At 39.0% G+C, this 19,053-nt stretch overlaps 1 protein-coding gene across 7 annotated transcripts in view; it reads right to left on the bottom strand.

The window, feature by feature from the left end:
• Nucleotides 1-19,053, bottom strand: part of LOC113024178 (amyloid-beta A4 precursor protein-binding family B member 2) — an 88,779-nt gene that overhangs the window by 31,684 nt on the left and 38,042 nt on the right. For all 7 annotated transcript variants that reach the window (XM_026171004.1, XM_026171005.1, XM_026171006.1 and 4 more), the window contains 3 exons: nt 18,319-18,437; nt 8,893-8,950; nt 3,953-4,993 (listed from right to left, as the gene is read on the bottom strand). In XM_026171004.1, the coding sequence (XP_026026789.1) occupies nt 3,953-4,993; nt 8,893-8,908 (1,057 nt within the window). In that variant the 5' untranslated portion in view covers nt 8,909-8,950; nt 18,319-18,437. The remainder of the gene's footprint in view (nt 1-3,952; nt 4,994-8,892; nt 8,951-18,318; nt 18,438-19,053) is intronic.

The following is a 19,053-nucleotide window of genomic DNA, read 5'->3' as shown; positions in this document are numbered from 1 at the left end:
GTTTCCCCCTGCAGGCGAGCTGTGTTTGCTGCTTGTCTCTCCCCTCTCTATCTAGAGCATCAGCCACATCAACAAGAAGACAAAACAAAACAAAAGAAAAAAAAAAAAAAAGCTCTACCCTCCCTTTCCTGTTCAAAACCAAACATGCAGCCGGGGCACATGGAAGGAGGCTAAAATGTGGCACAGTCATCCTTATCGAATTTCTAGGTTTATTATTTTCTCCCTCTTTTTCAGCCTCTCTTGGTTGTCCTGGCAACCTCCAAATCGGCTTTTATTCAGCATCTCATCCAGTGGAGGTGCGAGGACGAGGTGGGTCAGAGAGGTAGAAAGACATGTAACTGTCTCAAACACACTTTGAGCATCACGCGTTGCTTTTTGGCACTAATCACCATTCAGTTATACTGTGCTTGAGTTAAGGGACCAACCTGGCCGAACACTGGTGTACATGTAGTTGTCCCCTGTCACCACAGCCAGTAACTGTTTCCTACAATGGTTGGGCAATGGTTGTTGGTCCTTTAGCTTAGCTACTAGCTTGAGTCAGAACAGAGCAGGAACTTTAATTTTGTTTGCTCTTTGTGGTGAACTCCACTGTTCTCCACTGCTGCTCTAATCAGCATTGGTTTTTGGACAGACTACACAGTTGCATGTCCCAAAATACTTCAACTACCTACACAAACTATCATGAATGCTGTACCATGAAATCTGTTTTACAGTACAGGATGTTATGTGATAATGTTAGACTTCTATAAATAGGGCTTGAAGGACCCTCTTAGACTCTGTATGCAGAGTGTGTGTGTGTTTTGACACCTTTGTGGGAAAACAGGGTCATACCAACCCTCTAGCCCACAATCCCCACAGAGGAATCTATCACACTGCTGGGAAAACAACACAGATTTGTCAACGTGAGTTTGACAAAAGCAGAAAGGGGGCACTACAGTATGGGCAACTAGGAGTTGGATAGATACACTATACTGCCAAAAGTACTCTCTCATCTGCCTTCACACGCACATGAACTTGAGTGAAATCCCATTCTTAAATCATAGGGTTTAATATGACGTCAGCTCACCCTTTGCAGCTATAACAGCTTCAACTCTTCTGGGAAGGCTTTCCGGAGGTTTAGGAGTGTATTTCCGGGAATCTTTTCACTATTCTTCCAGAAGCACATTTGTGACACTGAGAAGGCCTGGCTCGCAGTCTCTATTCTAATTCATCCCAAAGGTGTTCTATCAGGTTGAGGTCAGGTCTCTTTGCAGGGCAGTCAGACTCGCTCATCCATGTATTTATGGACCTTGCTTTGTGCACTGGTGTGCAGTCATGTTGGAACAGGAAGGGATCATCATCAAACTGTTCCCACAAATTTTGGAGCATGAAATTGTCCTAATGCAGTCAGGGAAGTACCGTTTTCCTGGAAATAGCTAAACCCAGAGTCATGCGTCAGATTGTCAGACAGAGAAGCATGATTCGTCAGTCTAGCAAACACGTCTCCACTGCTCTACAGTGCAGTGGTCGCATGCTTTACACCACTGCTTGGTGATGTAAGGCTCGGATGCAGCTGCTCATTCATGGAAACTCATTCAATGAAGCTGTCTAGTCACTGTATTTCAGCCAAGCTGAAGCCCACATGAAGTTTAGTGGTCCTGCGACCTCTGCACACTATATGCTTCAGCATCCGCTGACTCCAGTCTGGGATTTTACGTGGCCTACCCCTCGTGGCCGAGTTGCTGTCGTTCCTAATCGCTTTCACTTTGTTATAATACCACTAACAGCTGACAGTGGAATATTTAGTAGCAAGGAAATGTCACAACCAGACTTGTTGCACAGGTGGCATCCTGTCATGATACCATCCTGGAATTCATGTAGCGCCTGAGACCGACCCATTCTTTCACAATGTTTGTATAAGCAGTCTGCATGCCAAGGTGCTTGATTATATAGGCCTGCGGGGATGAAAGTGACATATACAATTTAACTAGTCATTTGCTTCCTTACTGAGCTCCTCCACTACACACATCATGGTCCTGGTTCTCTTTTTTAAATGACATTGCAAATAAGCAAAGATGGATCTGAAAGACTGTTACTTTCGTTTATTAATTTTCTGTATAGAAACAGGTATGTAATATGAACAGTGCCATACACGCCAGCATTTATAGCCTTAGCTAATTTGCGATGCACATCCCTAGATGGGCTTTTATACACAATGAAATCCTGGACAAATGAACACATGAAAATGTAATCCTGAAATCCAGACAACACGACAGTAAAACTGTAAAAATGCAAGCTGCTGGTATTCCAACTTGTAGAGAAATGAGTTACACAGATGCTCAGAGCTTTCAACTTGAGACTGTGAGTCATCAGAAAGCCAAAAAAAAAAAAAAAAAAAAAAAAAAAAAAAAAAAGCAGCAGTACAACTCACAGACTCAGAAAGACGGCACTGTTTACAGCCGAGACCACAGCCTCTTCTTTCTGTTAATCTGGAGGCTTTGTTTATATGACAAGCTATGAGGAACACTAAAGTGCCCATATGGTTATGTTGCAGGACCGGCTGCTGTTCTGCAGGAGCACGGATGTGTTTTGCTCGTCTTACACTAAACCACAAGTTTTAAGTGCCCAGAGAAAAACTCCATACCCAGATTTTAACATAACGCTGGCAAAGAACAACAGTGAACTGAAGAGACCTGCAGACGTAGCCAACATGCAAATACAAGAAAGCAAGAGACCCGCAACAGATGGAGACTCTCAAACTCTAAATATCACGCAAAAGTTTATCCTCACAGCTTTGTAACAATGAATAATAACAATATTAATAATAGTTCATTAGATGGCAAAACTGAGTAGCTGTTTGCAATCTAAACAATACCATTTTTCCCAGATATTTTATATCTAAAGGTTTAAACAGAGAAATTATCTACAAAGTAACCAAAGACAGAGAAGAAACATACAGATGTAAAGTAGGGCTACATCTGATTTCTTTTCTATGTCTATATATTAAATATTAGTCAGCGTCATCATTATGCCCATCATTACAGGATGAGAGGAACAGAAATTGAACAACTAAGAATATCTCAGTCACTCTGTGTCTCAGGGATATTACTTTTTCTGTATTTTAATTAGTTTTTAAGTCAACTTCTAGAGTTGCGCTTCTTTCAGTTACATTTTTATTTAAAATTGTTCAGTATTAGTCTTAATTAGTTTTCATTTTTAAAGTTCAGGATTTGCACACATAGGGAAGGTAATTATTGTAGTTGTTAAAACTAAAACTATGTTAGACTAACAGCAGACTACAGCTTTTCTCTTGACCCAGCTTACAGGTTCTTATGGAAAGGTTATCCATTATCTAATATTTGCAGAGACCAGATGCTCGTATTCACAGATATATAATAAGAGATGAAGCTCAAGGTAGCTGATCAATACAGACGAATACAAGTGCAACAGGGGAGAGGAAAGCAGCTCCATTCTGTGGAGCTTTAAGATGAGGGGGGAAAAAAAACATCTAACACACCAAGATATTGGCAGCTAGTTTATGCATTAAGTTAAGGCTGGTTCACACACATATGATCAGGATGAAGCTGGAAACAGGACACAGCTGATCTGGCACACCAACCCCCATGAGGTTACAAGGGCACTTCCTGTGCCTGAGGGATTCTGGGAGATTTACTGGAGGCTGGAGTTTTTGTTATTCTTTTTAAGCAATGCTTGAGCTCTGCATATCCATGAATGGACACACACACTCTCAGATGTGCACGCACACACACTCTGGGTAAATGGAAAAATGTCATCAGTAGAGAGGACGGTGAAACCGCTAAACAGCAGGAGGGGGAAAACCCTCCAAAACAAAACATACCACAGTAGCTGACATAAGACTCACATAAAAACTACACTGAATATTTGTAAATATCAGTAACGTTTGCTGCATTAAGGCTTCATGGGCTCTGTGTGTGTCTGTCCGTGTGCGTACCTGTCTCCTCTGGCGAGTTGCTCTCCTGGGACAAGGTAGTCCAGCTCAACTCTTCGTCACTGGGGTTCAGATTCTGGATGCGGTTCAAAGCACAGTCTGTCTTTGCGCCAGTTCTTCTGTCCTTCTTCGTCTCTGGAGAGGAGGATGAGGAGGAAGAGGAGGGGCAGGAGACCATGGAGAGCAGGGGAGTGTCTTCTGGACTGGCTTGCTTGGGTGGGGAAGGAGGAGGGGGTACTGGAGAGTTCTTGCCAGATTTGAGGTGCTTGAGGTTGGAGTGGAGGTCAGAGATGAGCTCCAGGCCTGGAGAAACTTTGTGGTTCTTCACAGGGGGTTCACTGTCTACTGTCAGTAAAGGCTTCGTCTCCTCATCTTCCTCTCCCCCCACCATCTCATCTTCCTCGATCTTCATCTTTAACATCATTTCCTTCTCAGACAAGATGCTGATGTCATTGGTGTCCTCTGAGTCAAAGTCCAAATCAGCCGTGCTGCTGCTCAGTTTGAGCTCCACAGTAGTGTTTATGTTACAGTCCAAGTCAGGCTCTGTCGTCTGCTCAGCCTCTACATCACTGTGAGTATCTGGGTGAAGGTTGGCATCTTCCTCTCGATCATTATTAGTAAGAGTGCGACTGTCTTGTTCCTCTGCCACGTTGACATTAAGGTCATCTGCTATTATTTCTGAATCCATCAAATCAGGGTCAGTTGTGTTTTTGTTGTGGTCCTGGCCAGCTTTACGAAGCTGGTTCACCCCATTCTTTGCTAGTTTGGGATTGTTGGGAGTGGAGGACTGTGACGGGGATGACGATGGAGATGATGATGCCGATGAGGGCGGCACCACTTCACCGAGGCCCATGGCGGCCTGGATGCTGGTAAGCGCATACTTCTTCCGACATTTGGGAGGAGTGGCGGAGCCTTGTTTGATGACATCGCTGGTGAGGAGCTGGTTGTGTGAAGAGCGAAGGCTGAGTGAGGTGGGGGGCGTGGCGGCAGGGCCGTTACGATTGGTCACGTCTACTGACATCATCGTTGCACCAGACAGATCACCTGAAGCAGAAAAAAATAAATAGTGAATTTAAAAACCTAAATATCCACGTGTTAATACACAGACAACACACAGGTGAGACATCACTGTCAATAACATCTATATGTTTGTTTAAAAAAAAAAAAATTACTATTTCATTTTCTTACATATTATGTTAATTTATTCATGCTGCTGCCAATATCGACTGTTAGGTTCTCCATTTGCATTCGCTGCGTGTGTCAGACTCATAGTACGTCGCCTAAACTTTTTCGAATTTTGTTCAACTAACCACCAAATACAGAATGAACAATTTGAGAAAGCACTGCAGGTCCCTAGTTGTGTTATGTAATTTTATTACGTGCCATCCTAAGATGTTATGGCGCCATTCGCCACTAGCCTAGGGCGCTGCAAGGAAGAAGGTTCCTGTTACTAGCAATGCTAATGTTAGCACTTGTGGGAATAACGTGTGGCACTGCATGTGTGTCTTCAACCTCATCCATTAGCGTGGACTTAATTTTGCCAATATTTTTACTTGTTTTTATCCCAGAAACTAGCAAAACCAGGAACATTGCTGCTGTACATCCACACAATGGATTTGAAATGGAAAAAATCAAGACGTGAATGAGCAGGTGGACTTTCAGCTGAAATTCAAGCTTTTTAAACAGGCACGCTTAGTTGAGCTAAGGTCGGACCCATGGGTTGCTTTTGTAGTGCGTTTTGAGTTATTATTGATCTGTAATATAGATAACCATAGCTTTTGTGGGATCTGGGCAGATACTTCAAGCAGCAGTCATATCACGATAGACTCAGATGCATAACATGCCCGCGCCATAACACCACCTTACCACGATGGACAGATGTGGTACGCCTCCAGTCTTCTAAATACTGTTCTGTTGCCACCGTTTTCATACACATTCCAGTTGATTTAATCCTTTCAAACAGTATTTTGATCTTTTCTCTGATCTAAACTCTGATCTCATGTTTCTATTTAAGCGTCAGTGGTTTGCATCTTGAGGTAAACTCTCCGTATTTACATTCATGAAGACGACTGTTGATTGCAGACTTTGGACTATGACACCTTATCGCCTACAAGAATGCTCTTGGCTTGGCCAAATGGTGCAAAGGGATTTTGTTTACTCCACTTTAATTATCTTCTGTCGTCTTTGAGGCCTTTTGCTGTTGCTGAGCTGGCCAGTGCATTCCTTCTTTTTGAGAATGCTCCAAGAGTGGTGGTTAAATCAACAATTAAGTTTCTGCTATCTCTCTGATAGGACTGTTTTGTTTCAAGTCTAATGAAGCCCTCCATCGCTTGCATCAACACCTCTTTGACAGTTCTCATTAAGAGTTATCAAATACAAATTAAACACTTTGATCGTGCTGAATAATGAGGAAACAAAAGACAAGTGGCTATAAAAAGGCTTATCAAACAACTAGCTGATTTTTTTTTTTTAGCCTGTAAAAAAAATGGACATATGGTTTAAAAAAAAAAAAAAAAAAAAAAAAAAAAAGTGGAAAAAGATCAACAACAATTGTGATTCTTAAACTGGCAATGCAATAGTTTTTCGCGCATCTTAAATTTAAGCCAAAAGTATATCCTTTGATTACAGTCTCATTTCAAATCAATTGTGCTGGTGAGAAGAAATAACATTTTAAAAATGGTTTAAAGTCAGGTCCATAATAATAAGTGATGTGCATGTAACAAATTATTAAAAATATATGTCATTTAAAGATTAATAAGAAAAAGGTCAGCCATCTTCAGCAGTGAATAAAGTCCAGTGACTTTAAGAAAAATACATTCTGTTCTGTTAACTTTTACAGTTTGAGCTGCTACAACATGTCTTTTATTTTTACTCATTAATGCATAAACGCGCTGCTACCAGCAGCTTTTAAAGTGGAATGTGGAGTCACATAAATCCACAGAAGTAAGTAGAAAGTTCTGCAGGTGACCTAATAATACCAAAGCACTAATTTATAAGCACAAAGATGGCGGTTTACTTCATTCTACCGACAACAGCACAAATAATAGCAGGTCAACAACGAGCAGCCTTTTTGAAGAGTCGAGTAATCCACCAAATATTAAAGCCTAAGCGCAGGTTTTACGGGTGTTCGAGAGGCAGCTGAAGGAGAACTGATGTGTTTTGATATAAGGGTGAACTCATCTGTTGAAAATTGATGGGGGCCGTTTAGTCTTGTTGAGACAGCTGTTCATGAGAGATAGTTGAAGTGCAGGATTTATCAGGGGAAAGGCTGCTTTATTAGAAAGACGTTTGCTGTATAAACCTGAGATTTGAATACTGAAATCTGGAAAATTTGGATTTCTGAACACTTGGATACAGGAGAACACAAAACATCTATGCCAGCGGTCCCCAACCTTTTTTGCGCCACGGACCGGTTTATGCCCGACAATATTTTCATGGACCGGACTTTAAGGTGTCGCGGATAAATACAACAAAATAAAACTAGTACCGGTACCGTAAAAAAGAAAATTTATTCATAACACACGTGAAAAGACCCAGGAAAACAGAGTAAACGATAAAAACGATAACAAAATAATGCTGAAAACCGATAAAAACCCTGAAAACTATACATTTCACACCTGAGCCTCAACTCTCGTGGCCCGGTACCAAACGACTCACGGACCGGTACCGGTCCGAGGCCCGGGGGTTGGGGACCGCTGATCTATGCACAATTACGAGCATAAATATGCACATTTCTATTGTCTCTGCATGCCAATGTGATCTTGCAGAATTTGTTAATGTACAGAGGTGCACTCCTGCTACATGGTCGACTCTGGATCTACTGTAGACTCAGGATCTCTGACTGGAAGTGTGACTAAAACCCTGAAACACTGCAAACGCACCAGAGCTCACTGTAAAAATGACTTTGCTCCTTATCTTATCCTTGCGATTCTCCTCCTCCCTCCAGCACCCCACACCCAGCTCTGCTTCATTAAAATACCAGCATTACTTAGAACCCAGGATTTGTGGGTCTCTGCTCTAAAACAGAGACTCGGCAAAGAGTCAGAGGTCAGAGCTGAAGCTTTGGTACCCTGCTCACAGCTTTGAGCCATCCAGCCATGCCAAGTACACTCTGATAACATCCTACCCTCTAATCTCAAATAAATGAATACTCCTAACAGCAAGTATCACAGCCACATCTGTCTGTGATACCGTCAGTGTTAAATTCAGAAGAAATTTGCAGTAAACTGCATGCTTCAAACCTTAGTAAGACATGACTGCATGAGTCATTGAAATACTTCACTCCAGAAATGCCTAAAAATACATAAGAACAACCTCTAGATTTCAATTTGACCACAACTCTCGTTTATGACGTTTGAATTGTCACCAGATTAGGTGAATGTGGTCACTTTATTTCTTCACTTTGACAAAAAAAAAAAAAAGCGGGGTTGCTCGGTTGCACCCCAGAACATGTATAGTAACATATTTTAATATTAAAATATGAGGCCATCTGTCTAAAGCTCTGTCTGAAGCTTAAATGAAACTGGGTCGTTTAACAGGACAATGATCCCGAGCACGTCAGCAAATCTACAAAAGAATGGCTGAAAGAGAAAATAATGAAAGTGTTGCAATGACTCGCAGTACAGACCTCAACCTGATTGAAATGCTGCGGTGGGAACTGGGAGAGGTGTGCAAAAATGACTGCTTCAGTTTATCGAGGTTTGCAGGCAATAAGTAAAGATGACCAGACCAAAATTCCTCCATAATAAATGTGAGAGACTGATAAAGTTGCTCAGAATACAAGTTACAGTCGCTGTAGGTGGTTCAACAAGCTACTGAATCATGTGCTTAGTTTTTCACAGGACTGAATGACTGTACTGTATCAAGAGAATGTTTTTAAGTACTCCAAATTATTTGTTTTTGTGACCCAATAATAAACAGACTGAGGGTGTGTGTGTACGTACCTGACAGGTCTGTCATACACTGGCTGTGGTCACTGTTCAGAGTTATGTGGACTCAGATCTGAGGGGGGGAAAAAAAGAACAAAATGATCAGAAGAAGAATGAAAAGAATTACGAGAAGTTGTTGGATTGCCCACAGAGACCGCATTCATCCATGTGAAACCCACTGACAGCTGGTTTCTATGGAGACAACACAACACTGTGATAAAGCAAGGATGCTGGCCACAGAAATCAAAATGATTAAACGGAGACTATGAATCAAACATGGAGGAATCAAAGAAGAAATCAGTCGATAGGGATCTCAGACGTCTTCCATACTGTGTCCCTCACACACACGGACCTGAGTACGTCTGATTCTGCATGTATAATACAGTAATAAGGGAGACGGAAGAGGTTTCTGAGACAGCAGAAACTAAAGTGGATATCCAAAGCATTTCTGAATAATTAAACAAAACACACATAATGATAGAGCTGCGGTCAGGGGTATAGAAGTTATGTTAGCAATGCTAATCTACTGTTGCTGTAAACACTAAGATAATCCAACAATGCTTCCTTCCTATCATAAAGCTAAGGTGGTATCTTAAAGGTGGGAGGAACCTGGAAATGATCGTTTTCTTATCAGGTTTGAAGTCAATCCAAACACTGAAGCAGTCCACCTGAGTCACTCCAAGGAAAATCTGTCAGTGCATTTTTGATGAAGACTAGCACAATTATATATTTCAGCGGCCTACCCTATTTTGACCTACCATAACGGTAGGTCAAAATAGGGAACTTTTGAGGTCGTCTTATCACTAAAAGTTATTTAGACAATAATTCTGATACAGGAATCACAGCTCTAAGGCAAGCCTGAAAACGTAGGTTAAAGGTGAGACATGTGCTATCCAGTAAAAAGAATCTCTATATAATACTAGAAAGTGCATTTTCTGAAGAAACTGCAGTGTGAATGCTTGAATCTGAATGTATGCACTGAAATGAATTAATTGCTGAATTTTGAGTTAAAAATATTGAATGAGATTAAAAAAAAACAAAAAAAAAAACGAATTTAACCTGAAAACAAAGGTGCTGAACTGCTAAAAGCTGAAGGTTACACAGAAGAAGGAGTTGGAAAAAAACTGAAAATGTTTTAAATGTAAATTAGAAAACCCTAAGAAATGAGAAAAGAACATTTAGAGTCAGAAAACATCTGAATGAATATTAAAAGGTCATATTCTTTGAATCACTGAATGACTCAAATGTGATCCCTCCACTTTGATACACACAGTTTAAAAAGTTTAAATGCCTGAGCTTTGAAAGATACGGTGTTGGAAAGAGAACAATAATGGCGACAATTTGAGGGTAAAATGATGGCTGTAACACTGTGGACACAGCAGCAGTTGAAAGAGAAGTGCTTAAGATGAATCTTGGTACAGTGGCAGGCAGAGCTCGTTAAGCAGGCAGGTGTGAGCCTGGTTGCTATAGTGACCGCACCCAATGGCTCCATACACACGTACACAGACATGCGCCTCACTTTTGCTGCTTAAAATGAACAGAAAAGTCAGGCCGAAACAAATCGTTCCCAAATGAAAAGTAAAAGTCGTATTGACAAAATTCTTTCACCGTGAGCGACAGCAGCTTCTAGTCTACTGAATTCTCAGTTTTCATGCCTGTGGAGTTTATTATATGGACGTGGTGACAGTGGAAAGACACCATGCTCTTCTGATTTTCAAACGAACCTTCTGAGCCATTTTAACATTAGAGTCTATGGAAGAGTTGGAGGGAGGAGGCTGTGCATTGGTGACATTTATGAAAGAACCATAACACCTAGTACAATAGTAAACACATTGGATGAAAGAGGACAGCCATGGCTACGTTTTGAGGGTAAAATCATACCTGTAGAGCAAACGCTGCAGACACAGCAGCAGTTTTAAAAAATATTTTAAGATTAATTTTTTTGCTCCTCTCACTCTAGCAGTTGAGCTGCCTCACTCTAGCCCCAACATTCCGTCCCATACACACCCATTATAAACTCTGAAACGGGTGAAAAAACATCATGAAACTTAAACTGGAACTGAAGAAAAAGTATAATAGATATTGAAAAGATAAATACAAGTTGAATAGTTGAATGTCTTGTCTTCATTTTAAAGTTTGAATGGTGGCTCTATGTCAACGTATGTTGAAGTAGTAAGAGTTTAAAAATGAGTAAGTTGAATGAGAATTTGAAGGGTCTCCCCATTGAAATACATGGGAAATTTTTGTTGAATAAAGTTGAATAAAATTAAAAATATAAATGTTAAAAATGAGAAAAATAGAAGCAATGTTGTCCAAAATAATAGGAATCTAACGATGTTTGAATGGTTTTTCTAAGTTGAACGGTTTTGAAGGAGTAGGCTTTCAAAAAACGTACGGAAAAAGAAAATATAACTAGAAAAATTTGCATTTCCTGCGAAAATGCAGTGTGGATGCTTAAAGCTGAAGCTGTATGCAAAAAGTAGCTGAAAAAGCTGAAAAGTTGCAGAAATTGTAAAAACTTTGCAGAAGCAAAAGAAGTTTGCTAAAATGGAATAACTTAGCAGAACTGCAATATCTTAGAGGAAACATAATACTTGGCAGAAATAGCATAGCAGAATTTAGCAGAAATATTGTAACTTACCAGAAACATGATAACTTCTCAAAAATACAAGAATTTAGGAGAAATAGTATAAGATAACAGAAAGAATATATTTAGCCAAAAATACTTAAACATTACAAATACTATATTAAGCACAAATCCTATAAAAGCAGAAATAGTATATTAAGCACAAACTTATAAAATAGCAGAAATAGTATGATTTAGCACAATAGTAATAAGTTAAACAGAAAAATTGGAAAAGCAAAATGGACAGCTGAAAAAATGCTGAACATGCTGAGGGTCCCTCAAATATACTTGTTAAATGACAAAAATCTGCAATAAAAATTATTACAGCCACACAATCACAAATATGTACACATGAGGAAACACACATGCACAGAGAAACCCACACACAAGATCCAATTCAGTCAACCAGTCTAAATATATTGAATTTAAATCTTAGAATGAGATCATCCCATTAAAAGCCTCTCTCTCTCTCTCTCTCTCTCTCTCTCTCTGTCACACACACACACACACACACACACACACACACACACACACACACACACAGGGAGAGAGAAGTAAGTTTCTAGGTCAGCCTGGGAGCTGGTGAATTTGAATCCACCAATCAGAGAGGCTGTGCACTTTTCCCCACCAAAACAGGTGCATCTGTTTACACACGCAGCAGCACAGAGAGACACAGGATTTTTGCAGTCTATTTCTCATAGTGACGACTCCCCTCAAACAAATGACCGTAATTTCCTAACCGTAGGGGCTAGAACGGTCATTCTTACACCGTTTTGTTCAGAAGAGATGGGGGAATCTTCAAGTGTTGACAATTTAATATTAAAATATGAATTTTTAGAGATATATGACATGGATGACTTGTTGACTTAGAAGCCACGAATTCCCCAATATGCAAATTTGAATGCCTGAGACCACATATGTGATTGGCTGGCTGGGAAGCCGTGCAGGCCCTGATTTGTGGATTTGAATTCCTCAGCCCTCAGATATGATTGGCTGGCTTAGAAGCCACGAAGGCCCCAATATGCAAATTTGAATGCCTCAGGACACTTATTTGATTGGCTGGGAAACTGTGCAGGCCCTGATTTGAAAATTTGAATGTCTCAGTCCTCACAGAGGATTGGCTGCCTGGGGACCTGGCAGAAATATATAGAAATACTATTATTAAGCATAAATACTACATTTAGTACAAATACTATGTTTTAGCACAAATATTATAAAAAGAAGAAAAACTATAATTTAGCAGAAATACTATATTAAGCACAAATCCTATAAAAAGCAGAAATACTATAATTTAGAACAAATAGTATAAAAAGCAGAAATACTATAATTTAGCAGAAATACTATGTTAGGCACAAATCCTATAAAAAGCAGAAATACTATAATTTAGCAGAAATACTATGTTAGGCACAAATCCTATAAAAAGCAGAAATACTATAATTTAGCAGAAATACTATATTAGGCATAAATCCTATGAAAAGCAGAAATAGTATGATTTAGCAGAAATACTGTATTTAGCACAAGTACCGAAAAGTACCAGAAATACCATGATTTAGCATAATAGTAATAACTTATTGAAACACAAATGCACAGAGAGACACAAAAACACAGGCTCTAATCCAGTCAACCAGTCTAACTATGTTCAATTTAAATCCTACAATGACATGCTGTCAAATAAGGGCAGGGTCCTCTCTCTCCCACTAAACACACACACACACACACACACACACACACACACACACACACACACACACACACACAGGGAGAGAGAAGTAAGTTTCTAGGTCAGCCTGGGAGCTGCTGAATTTGAATCCACCAATCAGAGAGGCTGTTTACGTTTTCCCGCCAAAACAGGTGCATCTTTTTACACACGCAGGACAGAGACATAGACCTGCTTCTTTCAGTTTATTTCACATAGTGAGGATTCCCCTCAAACAAATGACCATAATTTCCTAACCATAGGGGCTAGAGCGGTCATTCTTACACTGTTTTGTTCAGAAGAGATGGGGGAATCTTCAAGTGTTGACAATTTATCATTAAAATATGAATTTTTAGAGATATATGACATGGATGACTTGTTGACTTAGAAGCCACGAATTCCCCAATATGCAAATTTGAATACCTGGAGCCCACATACATGATTGGCTGGCTGGGAAGCTGTGCAGGCCCTGATTTGTGGATTTGAATTCCTCAGCCCTCAGATATGATTGGCTGGCTTAGAAGCCATGAAGGCCCCAATATGCAAATTTGAATGCCTCAGGACACATATATGATTGGCTGGGAAGCCGTGCAGGCCCTGATTTGAAAATTTGAATTTCTCAGTCCTCACAGAGGATTGGCTGCCTGGGGACCTGGCAGAAATATATAGAAATACTATGATTAAGCATAAATACTACATTTAGTAGAAATACTATGTTTTAGCACAAATACTATAAAAAGCAGAAATACTATAATTTAGCAGAAATACTATATTAAGCACAAATCCTATAAAAAGCAGAAATAGGATGATTAAGCATAAACACTACATTTAGTAGAAATACTATGTTTGAGCAAAAATCCTATAAAAAGCAGAAATACTATATTAGGCACAAATCCCATAAAAAGCAGAAATAGTATGATTAAGCATAAATACTACATTTAGTAGAAATACTATGTTTTAGAACAAATAGTATAAAAAGCAGAAATATTGTAATTTAGCAGAAATACTATATTAGGCACAAATCTTATAAAATAGCAGAAATAGTATTATTTAGCACAATAGTAATAAGTTAAACAGAAAAATTGGAAAAGCAAAATGGACAGCTGAAAAAATGCTGAACATGCTGAGGGTCCCTCAAATATACTTGTTAAATGAAAAAATCAGCAAAAAAATGCACAGGGAGAGAGAAGTAAGTTTCTAGGTCAGCCTGGGAGCTGCTGAATTTGAATCCACCAATCAGAGAGCCTGTGTACTTTTTCCCGCCAAAACATGTGCCTCTTTTTACACACGCAGCACAGAGAGGCACAGGATTATTGCAGCCTATTTCTCATAGTGAGGACTCCCCTCAAACAAATGACCATAATTTCCAAACCGTAGGGGCTAGAGCGGTCATTCTTACACCGTTTTGTTCAGAAGAGATGGGGGAATCTTCCAGTGTTTACAATTTATCATTAAAATATGAATTATTAAAGATATTTGACTTGTAATGCACCATAACTGAGTAGAGCGAAGCAAAAACTGCCTTGACTTGCCCTCAAACAACGCTTTCTAACTCGAAATCTATTTGGAGTATCGATATCATTCTTTCACCGTAAGAGACAGCAGGCTTTGGTGAACAATCATGGAAATTTTCAGGTCTCTGTGGAAATCCAACAAAAAGTTATGACGAGAGAAAAAAGTGGTTCATTTCCACAGTTTGAAATCTGAAGAAATCTGAGCGAAGGACGAATTTCCTACCCTCAAACAAGTCCAACTCATTTCAGAACGGTAATAGGTGAGAAAGAAATTCTTGAATTGTGAGCGTCAGGGGTGTCTGAAGATATTCGGGGACAAGCCTCATGTCTTAACTTTGCTTCGTTAAGGAGATATGACGATTCGAATATGCCTCTCATTACAGAAATCCAGCGGTGATTTTGAACAAGCTCTCCATTCACTTTATATGGAGAGTTTTCTGACCTTGTGTTAGTCTGAGGAGATTTGCAAAAATTCTATAAATCCCACAACAATGATGGTGACATTTTCTGAAAGCCAGCAAAAATACCTACGTTTTGATGTATAATTTGTGGAAGCTGAGTGAAAATTGAGCAAGTAGCAGGAAGTTGTTCGGACATGAAGTGAAAATTGCAAAACCTTCAGTGGCACACTGGAAGCCAAGAGCATAGCAACCATAACAACACATGTATTTTGTGAAAAATCACAATTTTGCAACTCAAAACTTTAAGAGGCATAAAAGTAAAACAGTAGAAGATTTGAAAAAGCTGAATCATACCTGAATAGCCAAATAATTTGTGAACATTTTAAGATTTGAATGGTTGTTCTAGGTGAAAATATGAGGAAGTAGTTAAGTTTCAAAAACAGGCAAAATTTAGCAGAATTGCAGAAGTTTCCCATTCATTTCAATGGGACAAATTAAAGGAAAAAAGCTTAATATTTTAAAAAGTATAATAGTTAAAAATAGCAAAAATCGTAGCAGGAATTAGCAAAAATAGCTGAATAGTTTAAAGTTTGAACGGTGAAAATAGCACAAAAATTGTGGAAGTAGTTAAACGGCGAAAAGTGTACGGAAGCAACTAGAACTAGAAAAATTTGCATTTCCTGCGAAAATGCAGTGTGGATGCTTTAAAGCTGAAGCTGTATGCAAAAACTAGCTGAAAAAGCTGAAAAGTTGCAGAAATTGTAAAAACTTTGCAGAAGCAAAGGAACTTTGCTAAAATGGAATAACTTAGCAGAACTGCAATATCTTAGAGGAAACATAATACTTGGCAGAAATACAATAGCATAGCAGAACTTAGCAGAAATATTGTAACTTACCAGAAACATAACTTCTCAAAAATACAAGAATTTAGGAGAAATAGTATAAGATAACAGAAAGAATATATTTAGCCAAAAATACTTAAGCATTACAGAAACACTATGATTTAGAAAAATAGTACAACAGAGCAGAAATACTGTGATTTACCAGAGACACTGTGATGAACTATGAATATTGTAATTTTAAATCAATACTATGTTTTAGCACAAATACTATAATTTGACAGAAATACTATATTTAGCACAAATCTTATAAAATAGCAGAAATAGTATGATTTAGCACAATAGTAATAACTTAAACAGAAAAATTGGAAAAGCAAAATGGACAGCTGAAAAAATGCTGAACATGCTAAGGGTCCCTCAAATATACTTGTTAAATGAAAAAAATTGGCAAAAAAAAATATAACAGCCACACAATCACAAATATGGACACATATGGAAACACACATGCACAGAGAGAGACACACACAAGATCCAATTCAGTCAACCAGTCTAAATATATTGAATTTGAATCTTACAATGAGATCATCCCATAAAAAGGCTTCCTCTCTCTCTCTCTCTCTCTCTCTCTCTCTCTCTCTCTCTCTCTCTCTCACTCACACACACACACACACACACACACACACACACAGAGAGAAGTAAGTTTCTAGCTCAGTCAAGCAGCCTTGGAGCTGCTGAATTTGAATCCACCAATCAGAGAGCCTGTGCACTTTTTCCCGCCAAAACAGGTGCATGCAGCACAGAGAGACACAGGATTTTTGCAGTCTATTTCTCATAATGACGACTCCCCTCAAACAAATGACCATAATTTCCTAACCGTAGGGGCTAGAACGGTCATTCTTACACCGTTTTGTTCAGAAGAGATGGGGGAATCTTAAAGTGTTGACAATTTATCATTAAAATATGAATTATTAAAGATAATTGACTTCTAATGCACCATAACTGAGTAGAGCAAAGCAAAAACTGCCTTGACTTGCCCTCAAACAACGCTTTCTAACTCTAAATCTATTTGGAGTATCAATATCATTCTTTCACCGTAAGAGACAGCAGGCTTTGGTGAACAATCATGGAAATTTTCAGGTCTCTGTGGAAATCCATTAAAAAGATATGACAAGAGAAAAAAGTGGTTCATTTCCAGAGTTTGAAATCTGAAGAAATCTGAGCGAAGGACGAATTTCCTACCCTCAAACAAGTCTAACTCATTTCAGAACGGTAATAGGTGAGAAAATAATTCTTGAATTGTGAGCGTCAGGAGTGTCTGAAGATATACTGGGACAAGCCTTATGTCTTAACTTTGCTTCGTTAAGGAGATATGACGATTCGAATATGCCTCTCATTACAGAAATCAAGCGGTGATTTTGAACAAGCTCTCCATTGACTTTCTATGGAGAGTTTTGCGACTTTGTGTTGGTCTGAGGAGATTTGCCAAAATTCTATAAATCCCACAACAATGATAGTGACATTTTCGGAAACCCAGCAAAAATACCTACGTTTTGATGTATAATTTGTGGAAGTTGAGTGAAGATTGAGCAAGTAGCAAGAAGTTGTTCGGACATGAAGAGAAGACTGCAAAACCTTCAGTGGCAGACTGGAAGCCAAGTGCATAGCAAGCATAACAACGCATGTATTTTGTGAAAAATCACAATTTTGCAACTGAAAACTTTAAGAGGCATAAAGGTAAAACGGTAAAAGATTTGAAAAAGCTGAATCATACCTGAATAGCCCAATAATTTGAGAACATTTTAAAGTTTGAATGGTTGTTCTACGTGAAAATATGAGGAAGTAGTTAAGTTTCAGAAACAAGCAAATTTTAGCAGAATTGCAGAAGTTTCCCATTCATTTCAATGGGACAAATTAAGCTTAATATTTTAAAAAGTATAATAGTGAAAAATACCAAAAGACATAGCAGGAATTAGCAGAAATAGCAGAATATTTTAAAATTTGAACGGTGAAAATCGGCTGAAAATTGTGGAAGTAGTTAAGTGCCAAAAAGTGTACGGAAGTCCCAAGAGGAACTCAATAGTGTGGATGCTTAAAGCATCCACACAATAATAATAAAGAATAAAGAGAAACAGGAACTCAATAGTGTGGATGCTTAAAGCATCCACACAATAATAAAGATTACAACAACAATACTGTGAATGCTTTTCAAGCATTCACACTAATTATTCCTACATTATTTCAGTTCAACAGCTAAATCACATGCAAGACTTTTAAAAAAATAAAAAACAGAAACAGGCCTTTATTTTCAGTCACTACTACAAGAAAAACAGAAAAGCACTTAAAAAAAAAAATAGCTGTTGCATACCTGAGAGCTAAGGATGGTGGAAAACTCCAGGATGGAGCAGGTCCATACTGGTAGTCAATGGTTCTTTCTTCATCCAATCATGGCTTTACTGAAGCAGCAGCAGCAGCAGCAGCAGCGTCCTGAGGGAGAGAAACATGAAATAGGATTAATGAGAGAGACTGAGGGACGGGTGAGCAGAAAGAGCGAGAGGTCTGAAGGGCACAAGAGGGACAAATAATAAAGACATCAATTATTCACAACCTCAATCAAACAGGAATACACAAGATGGGTGTGTATGTTTGGATATATATATGTGCATGTGTGTGAGAGAACATAAGGTTCATTTTGTAGAGAGCTCATATTTCTCTCTTTGGTGCAGTCGGGCCAAACCTTTGCTGACTGGAACCATCATAAACTTAATGCCGCCGGAGGCTTGTAAACTCTCCTCTGCTTTCCAACACACACGCGCACGCACACACAGCAGACTTTTGGACAGTTCTTATTAACACACAACTATGAGAAGCAGAGAGAAAGATAATGAGTATAGTTAGAATGGACCATAAAAAAATCCCACTTACATCTGGCTGAAGGGCTGGGAAGACCCTTGGACTGATTTTAGGGTAGGGCTGTTCGATATAACGATATATATCGGATGACGATATAAAAACGTCTATAGTTTCATTTTAGGCTATCGTTTGTTTCGTGGTGTCGCAAAATAAAGTGTTTACGGCAATATTTTTTCATCGTTTTGATGGT

The sequence above is a fragment of the Astatotilapia calliptera genome, chromosome 6 (genome assembly GCF_900246225.1).
Source record: "Astatotilapia calliptera chromosome 6, fAstCal1.2, whole genome shotgun sequence".
NCBI lineage: Eukaryota > Metazoa > Chordata > Actinopteri > Cichliformes > Cichlidae > Astatotilapia > Astatotilapia calliptera.
Note: the sequence above shows the minus strand (reverse complement) of the source record. Positions and strands in the feature narration are given on the sequence as shown.